At 42.7% G+C, this 13,880-nt stretch overlaps 1 protein-coding gene across 1 annotated transcript; it reads left to right on the top strand.

Annotated features, from left to right (window-relative positions):
• Nucleotides 1-7,996: 7,996 nt before the first annotated feature.
• LOC126249319 (tachykinin-like peptides receptor 99D) lies at nt 7,997-8,455 on the top strand. Its single transcript, XM_049950973.1, has one exon. It carries the CDS (start codon nt 7,997-7,999, stop codon nt 8,453-8,455), a length of 459 nt encoding a protein of 152 aa, XP_049806930.1.
• Nucleotides 8,456-13,880: the final 5,425 nt, after the last annotated feature.

Raw genomic sequence — 13,880 nt, 5'->3', positions numbered from 1 at the left:
CAAAACCATTTGCAAAATCATTTAGGCAAGATGATGCAAAATATGGCATTTGACTCTAAATCATGATTGGTCTGAAGTCATCTAAAAAGAACCCGCTAAATTTCGGTTACACGATAAATCACCAAATCTAAAGACTGTAAACTCAACTAAATACTTTGGGATTACTTCTGCGAATAACTTAAATCGGAAGGATCACTTACATAATGTTGTGGGAAAGCAAACCAAAGACGACGATGTATTGGTAGAACACTTAGAAAGCCGGCCGCGGTGGTCTAGCGGTTCTGGCGCTGCAGTCCGGATCCGCGGGACTGCTACGGTCGCAGGTTCGAATCCTGCTTCGGGCATGGGTGTGTGTGATGTCCTTAGGTTAGTTAGGTTTAAGTAGTTCTACGTTCTAGGGGACTTATGACCTAAGATGTTGAGTCCCATAGTGCTCAGAGCCATTTGAACCATTTTTGAACACTTAGAAAGGTGACAGGTGTACTAAAGAGACTGCTTACACTACGCTTGTGCCCCCTCTTCTGCAGCATTGCTGTGCGGTGTGGGATCCCCATCAGACAGTAACGACGGAGTACATCAAAATAGTTCAAAGAAGGGCAGTTCGTTTTGTATTATCGCAAAACAGGGACGAGAGTGCCACGGATATAACACACGAGATTGGATGGCAGTCATTAAATTAAGAAGCCTGTCGCTGCGGTAGGAACTCCTCATGAAATTTCAATCCACAGCTTACTCCTCAGAGTGCGAAAATGTTTAGTTGTCGCCCATCTACATAAAGAGATAGGATCACGATGATAAATTAAGAGATTTCAGTGTTCTTTTTTCCAGCTCTCTGTTCGATAGTGGAACGGTAGAGAAGTCGTAGGCGGTTCAATGAATCCTCTGCCAGGCACATAATTGTGAACTGCAGAGTAATCATGTAGATATACACTCCTGGAAATTGAAATAAGAACACCGTGAATTCATTGTCCCAGGAAGGGGAAACTTTATTGACACATTCCTGGGGTCAGATACATCACATGATCACACTGACAGAACCACAGGCACATAGACACAGGCAACAGAGCATGCACAATGTCGGCACTAGTACAGTGTATATCCACCTTTCGCAGCAATGCAGGCTGCTATTCTCCCATGGAGACGATCGTAGAGATGCTGGATGTAGTCCTGTGGAACGGCTTGCCATGCAGTTTCCACCTGGCGCCTCAGTTGGACCAGCGTTCGTGCTGGACGTGCAGACCGCGTGAGACGACGCTTCATCCAGTCCCAAACACGCTCAATGGGGGACAGATCCGGAGATCTTGCTGGCCAGGGTAGTTGACTTACACCTTCTAGAGCACGTTGGGTGGCACGGGATACATGCGGACGTGCATTGTCCTGTTGGAACAGCAAGTTCCCTTGCCGGTCTAGGAATGGTAGAACGATGGGTTCGATGACGGTTTGGATGTACCGTGCACTATTCAGTGTCCCCTCGACGATCACCAGTGGTGTACGGCCAGTGTAGGAGATCGCTCCCAACACCATGATGCCGGGTGTTGGCCCTGTGTGCCTCGGTCGTATGCAGTCCTGATTGTGGCGCTCACCTGCACGGCGCCAAACACGCATACGACCATCATTGGCACCAAGGCAGAAGCGACTCTCATCGCTGAAGACGACACGTCTCCATTCGTCCCTCCATTCACGCCTGTCGCGACACCACTGGAGGCGGGCTGCACGATGTTGGGGCGTGAGCGGAAGACGGCCTAACGGTGTGCGGGACCGTAGCCCAGCTTCATGGAGACGGTTGCGAATGGTCCTCGCCGATACCCCAGGAGCAACAGTGTCCCTAATTTGCTGGGAAGTGGCGGTGCGGTCCCCTACGGCACTGCGTAGGATCCTACGGACTTGGCGTGCATCCGTGCGTCGCTGCGGTCCGGTCCCAGGTCGACGGGCACGTGCACCTTCCGCCGACCACTGGCGACAACATCGATGTACTGTGGAGACCTCACGCCCCACGTGTTGAGCAATTCGGCGGTACGTCCACCCGGCCTCCCGCATGCCCACTATACGCCCTCGCTCAAAGTCCGTCAACTGCACATACGGTTCACGTCCACGCTGTCGCGGCATGCTACCGGTGTTAAAGACTGCGATGGAGCTCCGTATGCCACGGCAAACTGGCTGACACTGACGGCGGCGGTGCACAAATGCTGCGCAGCTAGCGCCATTCGACGGCCAACACCGCGGTTCCTGGTGTGTCCGCTGTGCCGTGCGTGTGATCATTGCTTGTGCAGCCCTCTCGCACTGTCCGGAGCAAGTATGGTGGGTCTGACACACCGGTGTCAATGTGTTCTTTTTTCCATTTCCAGGAGTGTAGATGAAACGAGATATTGAAAATTTAAAAATTAGTATCATTTTTTCTTGTATTTACAATCAAACAAGTCTACAGATGAAGCAAGTACTGGATTTATATTTGGGCGGCTCTGAAACGTCTCATAAATTTTACTTGTCTGCCTGATAATTTGTCCCCATTCCCTTTAAAAATTAAAAGATTCGGCTCAGTAGGACTCGGGGATATGGTGCCCACTGGCATTCAAAATCGGAAAGTCGAGAGCAAAAAACTTGCAAAATATTACTTCGCCGTTATAAAGTTATTCATTCAGTTACATAGGTAGGCTGTTTACTTAAAGTTCCTTGACTGCACGTCTACTGATTCTTCCATCACTTCTTGGTAGCCATAGTTCATATTTAACGTTGAAAGACAAAAAAAATTACATTTCTGTTCTACTAATTGCATTTTTGTTCCTCAGATCTCTTTAGTGTAATGATCTAATTGATCAATGATTCCAAGGTAGGTAAAGAAATCGCTTAATGATGTGACCTGTTTCCTTTTAAATCCCATTTGGTACCAAACCAGTAAGTTTCACATTCTTTGAAAGATAGCATTCATAGCAAGTATAATGATTTCTGTTCGTTTAAGGGAGACAATATACACTGCCGGCAACCGTAAATGCAACACCAAGAAAGACAAGAGGTAGCACAACAAAACTTATTTTGTAGATAACATGTTGACCAAGTATCAAATGATTACGTTTACAGACGTCTGTGACATGTGGTTCCTGCCAGAATCAGTAGCCAGAGTAGCCGCCATTGTTGGAGCTCACCGCTGCCACACGTCTCGGCATTGAGTCAAAGAGACGTTGGATGTGTTCCTGGGGTACAGCAGCCCAAGCAGCTTCCACACGTTGCCAAAGATAATCTGGTGTGGCAGCTGGGGATGTAATCTGGGTCACTCGTTGAGCAACCATGGACCACATGTTTTCTATCGGCGAAAGATCCGGAGAGCGAGCCGGCCAGGGAAGCAATTCAATCTGGTTATTGACGAAGAAACTTTGGACAATGCGTGCCACGTGTGGTCGCGCATTATCCTGTTGAAATATGGCTGTGGTCGAGCCCTGACGGTAAGGAAGGACAACTGGCTCCAGCACCTCGGATATGTAGCGCCGGCTATTTAAAGTACCGGCAATGCGTACTAGAGGCGTGCGAGAGTAATATCCAATACCGCCCCATACCATAATACCCGGTGCAAGACCAGTGGGTCGGTGCATAATGCAGCTGTCCAGCATCCTCTCTCAACGGTGTCTCCACACTCGAATCCGACCATCGTGGTGCTGCAGACAGAAGCGTGCCTCGTCAGTAAAGACAACGTCATTGCATTCTGCCGTCCACATCCGTCTGTCATCACACCATTGGCGATGGAGACGTCTGTGGTTCTGCGTCAATGGTAGACGAAGCAATAGGCGTCTTGCGGACAGACCACTCTGTTGTAAACGGCGTCGAATGGTACGCGCAGACACTGGATGATGCGTTACAGACGCAATGTGCAGTGCTATGGTTCGGGATGTCACTGAGCGATCCGTCACTGCCATGCGCACAATTTGCCTATCAGCACGTGCAGTGGTGCACCGAGGTGAATGCGATCGACCACGTCGGTCCTTCGTACCCTCTTGCATCCAACGGTCACATATCCGCATTACAGTTGTTTGGTTTCGTCCAACACGACTAGCGATTTCTCTGTATGATAATCCACAATCTCGGTAAGCCACTATCCTTCCTCTGTCGAACTCGGATACTTGATCAAACGATGTTCGCTGTTGTCTACGAGGCATAACTGATCGTCTTGTGAAACAACCACAAGGTAAACACACGTGCCGAACGTACACTCGTCGAAATCGCCAAGCCTTAAATGGCGCTATGAGGTGGCGCCACAGGCGCGCGTGATGTGCGTCTGCGCTGAAATTCTAATCAGTTGCATATCTCATCGCTGCAAACCCATGGTGTAAATTTCACTTGATTCGGATGCTTCCTTCAGGGTGTTGCATTTACGGTGGCCAGCAGTGTATATGCCTGAATGCTATGCTTATAAAATAACTGGAAGTAATCTCCCATTTTCTAAGCAGACGTTAATGGTTTTCATTTACAATTTGCTAGTGTCTAAATTAACTGCGCATGGAAGTGCAACATTAGCTATGGTTGAACCAATGCTTTGAGAAATGTATGGATTATGAAAAACGAGTTAAGAGACTACATGTCAACTTTACAAGATTTTATCAACAATAGACAGAACATTAAAAAATATTTCTGGAAAGTCGTCATTGTTTCATAACTGGAAGGCAACAACTTCTTTTAGCAAGGCCTTGTGTTCATAGCACTTCATAATTCTCTACAAATCATTATCATTACAAAAGATAGCCATATTTTGATCAATCCACAGTTGACAGGAGAACCAAAGTTCATCCACGAGATGAGTCACCAGTAATTTGAGAAAGAGGCAAAGGCAATCGTTAAGAGACGACAACGAAGCGGATATGAGACGCAGCAAGTCAGCACGTTATCTCTTAATGTACATCCAACATAAAATATAAGCGTCAAAGTATTCGAAAAGGAAAGAGAAAATAGTCCAGTTTCTAGTGGCAGTAATTTTACGAATATTTCGGTCGTTTGACTCTAGCTGAAATGCGAAGTTTTGGAATTAACTGCCATCTGTCTTGCCCAAAACATCGTCTGGCGGAGTCTCTTTCCGTGCACCAGCGGCTTTCAATCACTCGAGGTGGATGGGAAATGCATTTTTTGATAGAAAATATTTACTTTCGTGATACTTGTATTTGGGTTTAGGTGTGATTGCAGAACATTTATAAAGATCAAGGAGTCGATGGTGATATTTCTTGTGCCTTTACAAACACTGAAAAGAAATATCTCTTACTTCAACAGTCTCCTGTTCTCTTAATTTGGAAATCTGGAATCCTAAATGGCCAACCGAAAAACAAATGAAAAAGGTCATTGCAGTGAATCGTTAATCAAGGTCACCAACCGAAATTGTTGAAATACTTCAAATAGGATTCGATCAGAGCCCATCAGTTATTAATGATGGGACTGAACAGTTTATTTACAATCCCGTAAGAGTACCTTTACAGATTTCATTTGAGTGACAATTTTTTAAGACAGGTTCTTTCATGTGGAATGAAACTAAAAATTTCATGAACCCCTGATACCTACCTATTAAATTGAAAGTTTTATATGGTAAGTCTGATAAAACGCATCAACTTGATGGACTACAACAAATAGTATACAAAAATTATAGGACGAGTGGCAGTACGTGCGTAAGTTTTATCTGAGTACAGCTACAAGTTTCTAGACTATAAAAAGATACTTCATCGATGAACAAGAACATTCAAAATAAAATACGATTTTTTGTCATTTCTGCTTCATACGCGATATGTAACTCATTTGTGCAATGAAATCAAATTGAGGGAAACTGAAAGGAAAATTAAATCTTAAAAAATAAGAGTCACCTAATTCTATATATTTCTTTCGAAATCTGTCTTTCTTATCAACGCAACAGTGGCTCAATCGATGACAATCTTGTGAACTAAAACGGTGTTACGTGTTGTGAATTCATTTTTAATTTTTTTAATATGTTACGCAGAGCTTTCTCTGTTTGTAATCTAGTTAAGTCAGGTAACTCAAACCAAACTTTTCTTTCTTTGTTCCAGATGGGGCCCAACGTATTAGGGAGACGTCGCAGGAGTAGCACTGGCGACCTGGAATGACGTTCATCAGGCCAATACTCAAATATCCGACCAGGGACCATCTCTGAGTGAATCAGAACAAACTTTATCTGCAGTAGTGTTCAAGCATTCTAGTCAAGCTTTCCTAAAAAAGATTCGGTCCAAAGAGAAGAAAGAGGATATATTACATTGGTAGAAGTCTGAAATAACCAAAGACTACTTTAGTTACGAAAATATCATACATGTAACTTCCCGCAAACAATTACTATGAAGTAAAGTAGCAGAATTCCGCTATCTGTGGTATCCATATTACGACTTTTGCTTTCCTGTTTACATAAATGTTAAGTTTGCGCATTTATTAAACGTTGGCTGTTCAGTGCTGATTTTAAATTTAGTAAGAACATTTAACGTAATATATGCCACGGTATTGATCGGAAATTCCTTTCTATTTTGCAAATTATTGGTTGTTCTGGACGCAAAGGAAAGAATTTGAAAGATGCTTTTCTGATTATAGAGGAATTATTTAAAAGAAATACACAGTCACTGTTAACGACATGTATCTAAAGGAAAGAAGAGCTGTAAGTGATTAGATAATCAACTAACACTGAAGAACGTATTGTGGGTTTCCCTGGTATTCCTCAATTCTCGGACATACACAGGTTATGTGGAAGAGAACTGCATGCCTACAATACAGCAAAAATCAACCTCAGATATGTACTGACGAAATACTGGAAGGAGAAATCAGATACCGAGCCACAGCCCTGTGCGAGTACGAGAACCAATTTTCATATTTATAGTGACATAAAAACTGCAGTATAAATATTTGGAGGATCTTGTGTATAAAATGTGATACTTGCCTGAGACTTGAGAATCCTGATTGTGCAATCACGAAGATCGGTTAAATTTCTCCGTTTGTCTCTAACGCACTGAAAATAAATTCAGATTCCTCACAGCATATGTATTGTGGAGCACTCAGTGAATTTCAAAGCAAAAATAGATCTTGGCTGTGAAGTCCCTCGTATTTATCGTAATTGACACACCAGGTCTATTCGTCAGACTTTGTTGAAGATAGCAGGTTGTGAATCACTGAACCGCTGGGTTACTATATGTATATAATGACAATTTTAAATCACTTATTCCAAACTGCTTAGAAAGGGAACAGTACTGCAGTGTCCGTTACGACATGAAATTTCACAGTTCTGAGACAAAGACATTTTAGAGCTATCATAGCGCCTACTGCCACATATGGACTAAAGTTTCAAAAGTTTGTGTACTAAGATGTTGATATTAATGTGAAGTGCAACTCATCGATCTGCTATACAATTCTACAGTGACGCCGTCACATTCAGCTGGATTTCAATGTATTGGATTCTGTAACTTGACATTAACTGTTCAATACAGTTAGTATTCACCAACATACTAATACGTTACTTATGGATTTGTAGGGGAGTCCTCAGTCGCATAATAAAAAAGTTCTTAAAGGAAATAAAGGTTATTACTTCTCACTCTTTGTAAGAGAGTAACAATTTCGGACAACTTTGCGGTGTTTATCTAGTCAGTTTTTTTCAGAACTACGTATACACAAAGAGAGAAACACTAGTTGAAATATCTGAGCTTTACTTGGAACAAGAGAGGTAAAACGTAAATGAAATATTTTTAATCTGCAAAGAAATATTTTTCAGTTATATTTTGACTAAATATCTGTTGACTTATGGAACATTTATCTCTCTACTGACCTATTGTGGTGTTGTGTACTCACATATATCAAGTATCAGACTTGCAAATACTTTTGCAAGCGTCAGACTAAAACGTCAGAATAAGAGAATACTATACACATCAGATTTTGAATATCTGAGGTAATTTCCGTTTGCGATAGTGCATTCCAGTTTCTTGTGTATACCTGTACCGAAGAGGTGAATATAAATTTCCGAATCAGACGTATATTGAAAGAGATGGAGATTGACACAGGTGACTGTTTCTTGATGGGCGCAAGCAATACGACGAGTGCGGCTTGTGTGATGAATGATACTTCCCTGGTGAACAGAACCTCTCCACTACCAGGAAACAGCAGCGATATTGACAACATTCCATATACACTACCGTGGTGGCGGCAAATCTTATGGAGTGTCTTCTTTGGAGGCATCGTTATAGTAGGAACCGGAGGAAACCTGATTGTGATGTGGATTGTCTTGGCGCACAAGAGGATGCGCACAGTTACCAACTACTTCCTCGTCAATCTTTCGATAGCTGATGCGATGGTGTCAACACTCAACGTCACCTTCAATTACACGTACATGCTGAACAACGACTGGCCATTTGGGGAAACGTACTGCAAGATCACTCAGTTTGTCGCCGTCCTCTCCATCTGCGCTTCGGTCTTCACGCTCATGGCTATATCAATCGACAGGTAAGAAACATTCACATGAGAAAAGGTTAGTGAGCGAAATAAGTGCAAGAAATAAAGCAAGGGCAAGAATAATTACTAATGAAAATTGTTAATGGCAAGGAACGTTTCAGAAATAATTTTGGTTTCTTATAATAAATGAGATACGGTGGCTGAAAGAAAATCACAAAGTCATGTCTACAGCTTAATATTTCTAGCCTATATTTCTATCCTCTGTGTTGCTCTACAATTTAGTAAACTTATTTTAAGAAAAGTATGGGAATATGACTGTATTTGAAACAGAATAATTTGAAGTAAGTATCCTGAAAGGCGAGCTATGGTAATATTTTGTTAACGCGAAAATGCCAAGTAGTACTTTGGTTCGGAGTGCAGGTTAAACTTTAGGTTTCCTTTTAAATCCCTAATTAAATCAGTTCAAAGATTAGAGGAGTGCGAGGGCATAATGTCTCCATTAGGGCCATAGTCAGTAAAATAATATTTTGCTTAAACCAGTCTTCGTACTGAGGAGAGTTTTACATTTTATGTATCCTTAATGTTCTTGAAACTATCAGAAGAAGCAGGTTACGGTAGTTCAGTGTCGTAATACTATTCCTTACAAACAATAAGTCAAAGAAAAATAAGGTAAACTCTATATACTGTGGGAATTGTCAAATAATACGTCAATTTTCTTCCCAAACTATTATCACTGAGGTTTTTCTACTAGATGAGGAAAGACTTATGTGCCCTTGTGGTGGCTTTCCTTAACCGTTCCACCCTTCTAGAAACTGAATTACCGTCGAGTGGCTGCATTGTTTCAGTGAGGTACTAGGTCTTTTAGGTTCATCTAACATGCTTTGTGCTGACAGGATATCCTTACTCATTTTACGATTTCCTCAGTAGCAATCTCCGTAAAATATAATATTCAATTCAGAGCTCCATTAAACAAGCATGGTATCATTGTATTACTGATTCCTCACATTTTGAGGTAGGATACAAGAAAAAGATGAAAAGCTGTTTGGCAGGTATTCCGAAATTTTACACTTTATATCACAATGAAGTTCCACATAGCAAACAAAGGAAATCATTCTGGATGCTCTATTTAACTACCAGTCCGAAATTATGGGTCTTCGTGCTTATAATTTCAGGCCTATGTTTCATCCCACTCATAGTGTTGCCAGATTTCGAAACTGCTTCAGTGCGAAAATACCGATTACGCTTATTTTCTCGTTTCACGTTCTTCCAGTAAACGATAGTTCGAAAAGAAACCGTGCATTCACAATTCTCAACATACATAAGTGAAAACAGACTGCACCTGTGGAATAGTTTCTGTAAGTCTTGTTTTGATAACGCAGTTCTCCTTGTGAAACTGTAGAGATACAGGTTTCACTTTTCCACAGTAAATTTCTTGTCACACTGAAATGAAAATATTCATTGTTAAAATTTACGCTCGATAATAGTATGTATCTCTTAACGTTTAAGGCTTCGCTTGTCACTGCGTTAAGGGAATCATTATGAGCAGTTTCACAGGCGACGCAACTAAAATTTGTGTAACAAACTGGATTTAAAGGCAACAATACACTGAATTTACCACCAAACATAACCAGCAAATCTAAGTAATTTGCATGCCAAGAACCACTGAAGGCACGCCTGAAACAAGTACCTAAAAATATCTTACCATAAAAATTACCTATACTATAACGTCATACTTGCAAATATAAAACAAAAGTGTAACTGTTTCGCTGTGATGTTTAAATGGGGTGAAAATGAGAAATGAGAATAACGCCTTCCTTACTAAATTACTCGACAAAGTAGCATTGAACAGTTTAGTTCGGGAATATTTACGCATATTTCCCAAAATTATGCTAATCTAGTTTCTGAGGAGCTCGTTCTATGAAGTGGTGAAATTAAGAGCAAGAGTTAGGGACAAGGAGCGATGAACTGAGGAGCAAGAGATAAAGACAAACTTATATGTTAAGCATCAGTCTTAGATGTTCTGGATGAAGAAGACACTGATAGGTCATATGACGACCTGAGCAGCAATAAAACCTTAAGTGCATCTGCTTTATGTAAGAAACTGAATCATTTCGGAGGAAGTGATCGACGATATCTCATGGCACTATGAAGTACAGATTCTGTTGCTATTACAGATACCTGAAGGCTAAGACTGTCACTGACACATAGTATATGCACTGCACAGTCTGGACCAGTGGATACATATGTCAGTAATGGATCTAAGAAGTGGGTATCACCAACTACAGGTAGTCCCTTCGTACATCCATAGTTGAAATGGAGGACAATGGGACGTCAGCTGGTATAAATTTATATTAAAAGTGAAGAAATTCCTCTAGTTGTATTTAAGGTGTGGATTTTATTTTGGCAACTAGTTTCAACGTTATAACAACGTCATCTACAGGTCCATACACTAGTTGATGTCAACTGCGTGTGGCTGATATTAATATACAAGCAGTTCCAGAAGATATACCGAAAACTGCCTTCACAACACCATCGGGTCATTAGCAGAATCGTTGAGTGGAATTCTGACTTAAAAATGGACCAGCTACATGCCATTCGATGGCAGCTTCGTTAGTGTGATCTCTCCGTTTCTTTAACACAAATGGTCCTTTACCAGTGACGCATTTTACACGACATCATGTACTTACAGGTAACAATGCTCCAGTGTATAGGAAGCTCCACTGAGTACCCAATCATCTGGAAGTTTTGATGGAAGAAATTATTGACCAGAAGCTACATAAAGAAATAAGAGAACATACTGATAGTCGATGAATTGCACATGTCCTTATTGTTCCCAAGAAATCACCGAATGGTACTATGAAGTATAGACGTTGTTGCAATTACAGATACTTGAAGACCAAGGCTGTCTCTCTGACGCATACCATATTCATTGGAGAATCTGGGTCAGTGCAGACACATTTCAGTAATGATCTAAGAAGTGTGTATCACCAACTACAAGTAGTTCCAGAAGATAGGCTGATTACTGCCTTCACAACACCATCGGCTTATTAGCAGTATCGTAGCATGCAATTCGGACTTAACACACCAGCTACATTTCAGACACTGCTGGATAGTGTCATTCGTCGTGTGAAACCTAAAAAATGTATAGTGTACTCAGACAACATCATTGTATTTTCGAAATGCATGGAAGAATACATCAAATATTTGGAAGACGTACACTGGCAAATAAAAAATTTCGGATAGAAGACTTTTTAGAGGTTCCCAATTCATTGAAGATGTATTGTTGCAACGCTGCACTTCGAGTACATTATATGATTACATTTTGAGATCAACAGCACAAGCAGTTCTGAGGTACCAGGTATCGAATCAAGCCAGAATACCCGTATAAGTACACAATGTGATCAAAAGTATCCGGACACCTCCAAAAAATACGTTTTTCATATTAGGTGCACTGTGCTGCCAGGTACTCTATATCAGCGATCTCAGTAGTCTGTAGACATAGTGAGAGAGCAGAATGGGGGGCTCCGCGGGAGTCGTGGACTTCGGAAGTGGTCAGGTGGTTGCGTGTCACTTGTGTCATACGCCTGTAAGCGAGATTTCCACACTCCTAAATATCCCTAGGTCAACCGTTTCCAATGTGATAGTGAAGTGAAAACTTGAAGGGAGACGTAGAGCACAAAAGCGTACAGGCCGACCATGTAAAGTGTAATAGGCAGACATCTATGCAGACCATCACACAGGAATTCCAAACTGCATCAGGATCAACTGCACGTACTATGACAGTTAGGCAGTAAGTGAGAAAACTAGGATTTCATGGTCGAGCGGCTGCTCATAAGCCACACATCACGCCGGTAAACGCTAAACGACGGCTCGCTTGGTGTAAGGAGACTAAACGTTGGACGACTGAACAGTGGAAAAACGTTGTGTGGAGTGACGAATCACGGTACACAATATGGCGATCCCATGGCAGGGTGTGGGTATTGCGAATGGCCGGTGAACGTCATCTGCCAGCGTGTGTAGTGCCGACAGTAAAGTTCGGAGACGGTGGTGTTATGGTGTGGTCGTGTTTTCATGGAGGAGCCTTGCACCCCTTGTTGTTTTGCGTGGCACTATCACAGCACAGGTCTCCAATGATTTTTTAAGCACCTTCTTGCTTCCCACTGTTGAAGAGGAATTTAGGAATGGCGATTGCATCTTTCAACACGATCGAGCACCAGTTCATAATGCACGGCCTGTGGCGGAATGGTTGCATGACAATAACATCCCTGTAATGGACTGGCCTGCACAGAGTGCTGGCCTGAATCCTATAGAACACCTTTGGGATGTTTTGAGACTCCGACTTCGTGCCAGGCCTCACCGACCGACATCGAACATCTCCTGAGTGCCGCACTCCATGAAGAATGGGCTTCCATTCACAAAGAAACCTGCCAGCGCCTGATTGAACGTAAGCATGTGAGAGTGGAAGCTGTCATCAAGGTTGAGAATCTGCCAACACCATATTGAATTCCAACATTACCGATGGAGGGCGCAACGAACTTGAAAGTCATTTTCAGCCAGGTGTCCGGACACTTTTGATCACAAAGTGTACGTAGTGTAGACTCCACAGGCAGAAATGCAAGTGCTGACTCTAGCGTCCAGTTGTGATCGTGCAGACGGCGAATACTGTCCCGGGATATCTTATGCGACACTATTTTGATCTGTTCACGTGCTTCTGTAAGAGTTGTTGTCTGACGAGTATCATGAGTCATTTCTTATCTCATCATCATGTCCCACACGTGCTCAACGGGAGATAAGTTCAGAGATTGTGCTGACCAGGGAAGTCTCTGCACGTTTTACAGAGCACATTGAGTTTCACATTCAGAGTATGGGCGACCATTATTCTGTTGGAATAACTCATCACCTTCCTGTGGCAAGAGCGATAGAAGAATCGGTCTAAGAACATTACGCACGTAATGAGCCCTGGTTAGCGTGCCCTCTACCAAAGGTGAACGAGTGTAGTAGCTTACCGCATCCCAGACCATAACGCCTCGAGTGGGCCCAATGCTTCTTGGACAAATGCACTCAACGAAACAGCGCTCACCAACTCTACATCGTAAGCACAACCGACAACCACTTGCGTGCAGGCAGAATCTGCTTTCATCGCTGAAGACCACAGCACGCCATTTCATCTTCCAAGTAACCCTCTGACGGAACTAGTCCAGCCTTGCACGTCGCTCTGTGGCGTGTCTGGAAGACGGGCTAGAGGTGTGCGTTCTTGTATTCCCACTATTAATAACCGATTCGTAACAGTTCGTGTTGACATGTCTGGGCTCAAAAGGCAGCTTATCTGTGCTGTGGTAGCTGTACGATCTGACACTGCTGCCCTTGCAATGCAACGATCCGGGTGCACATCTGTGCTGTGTGCACGTCCAGAACCTCGTCTTCAGGTGTAAGGATGTTCATGTGACCACTGACACCAGCATCGTTGCGCGACTGACACA

The sequence above is a fragment of the Schistocerca nitens genome, chromosome 3 (assembly GCF_023898315.1).
Source record: "Schistocerca nitens isolate TAMUIC-IGC-003100 chromosome 3, iqSchNite1.1, whole genome shotgun sequence".
Classification (NCBI taxonomy): Eukaryota; Metazoa; Arthropoda; class Insecta; order Orthoptera; family Acrididae; genus Schistocerca; species Schistocerca nitens.
The sequence above is the reverse complement of the archived record's forward strand: the minus strand, read 5'-3'. Positions and strand labels throughout refer to the sequence as shown.

Bases quoted from the DNA above. Each gene is read 5' to 3' on its own strand.
- LOC126249319 (XM_049950973.1), top strand. From the start codon at position 7,997: ATGGAGATTGACACAGGTGACTGTTTCTTGATGGGCGCAAGCAATACG.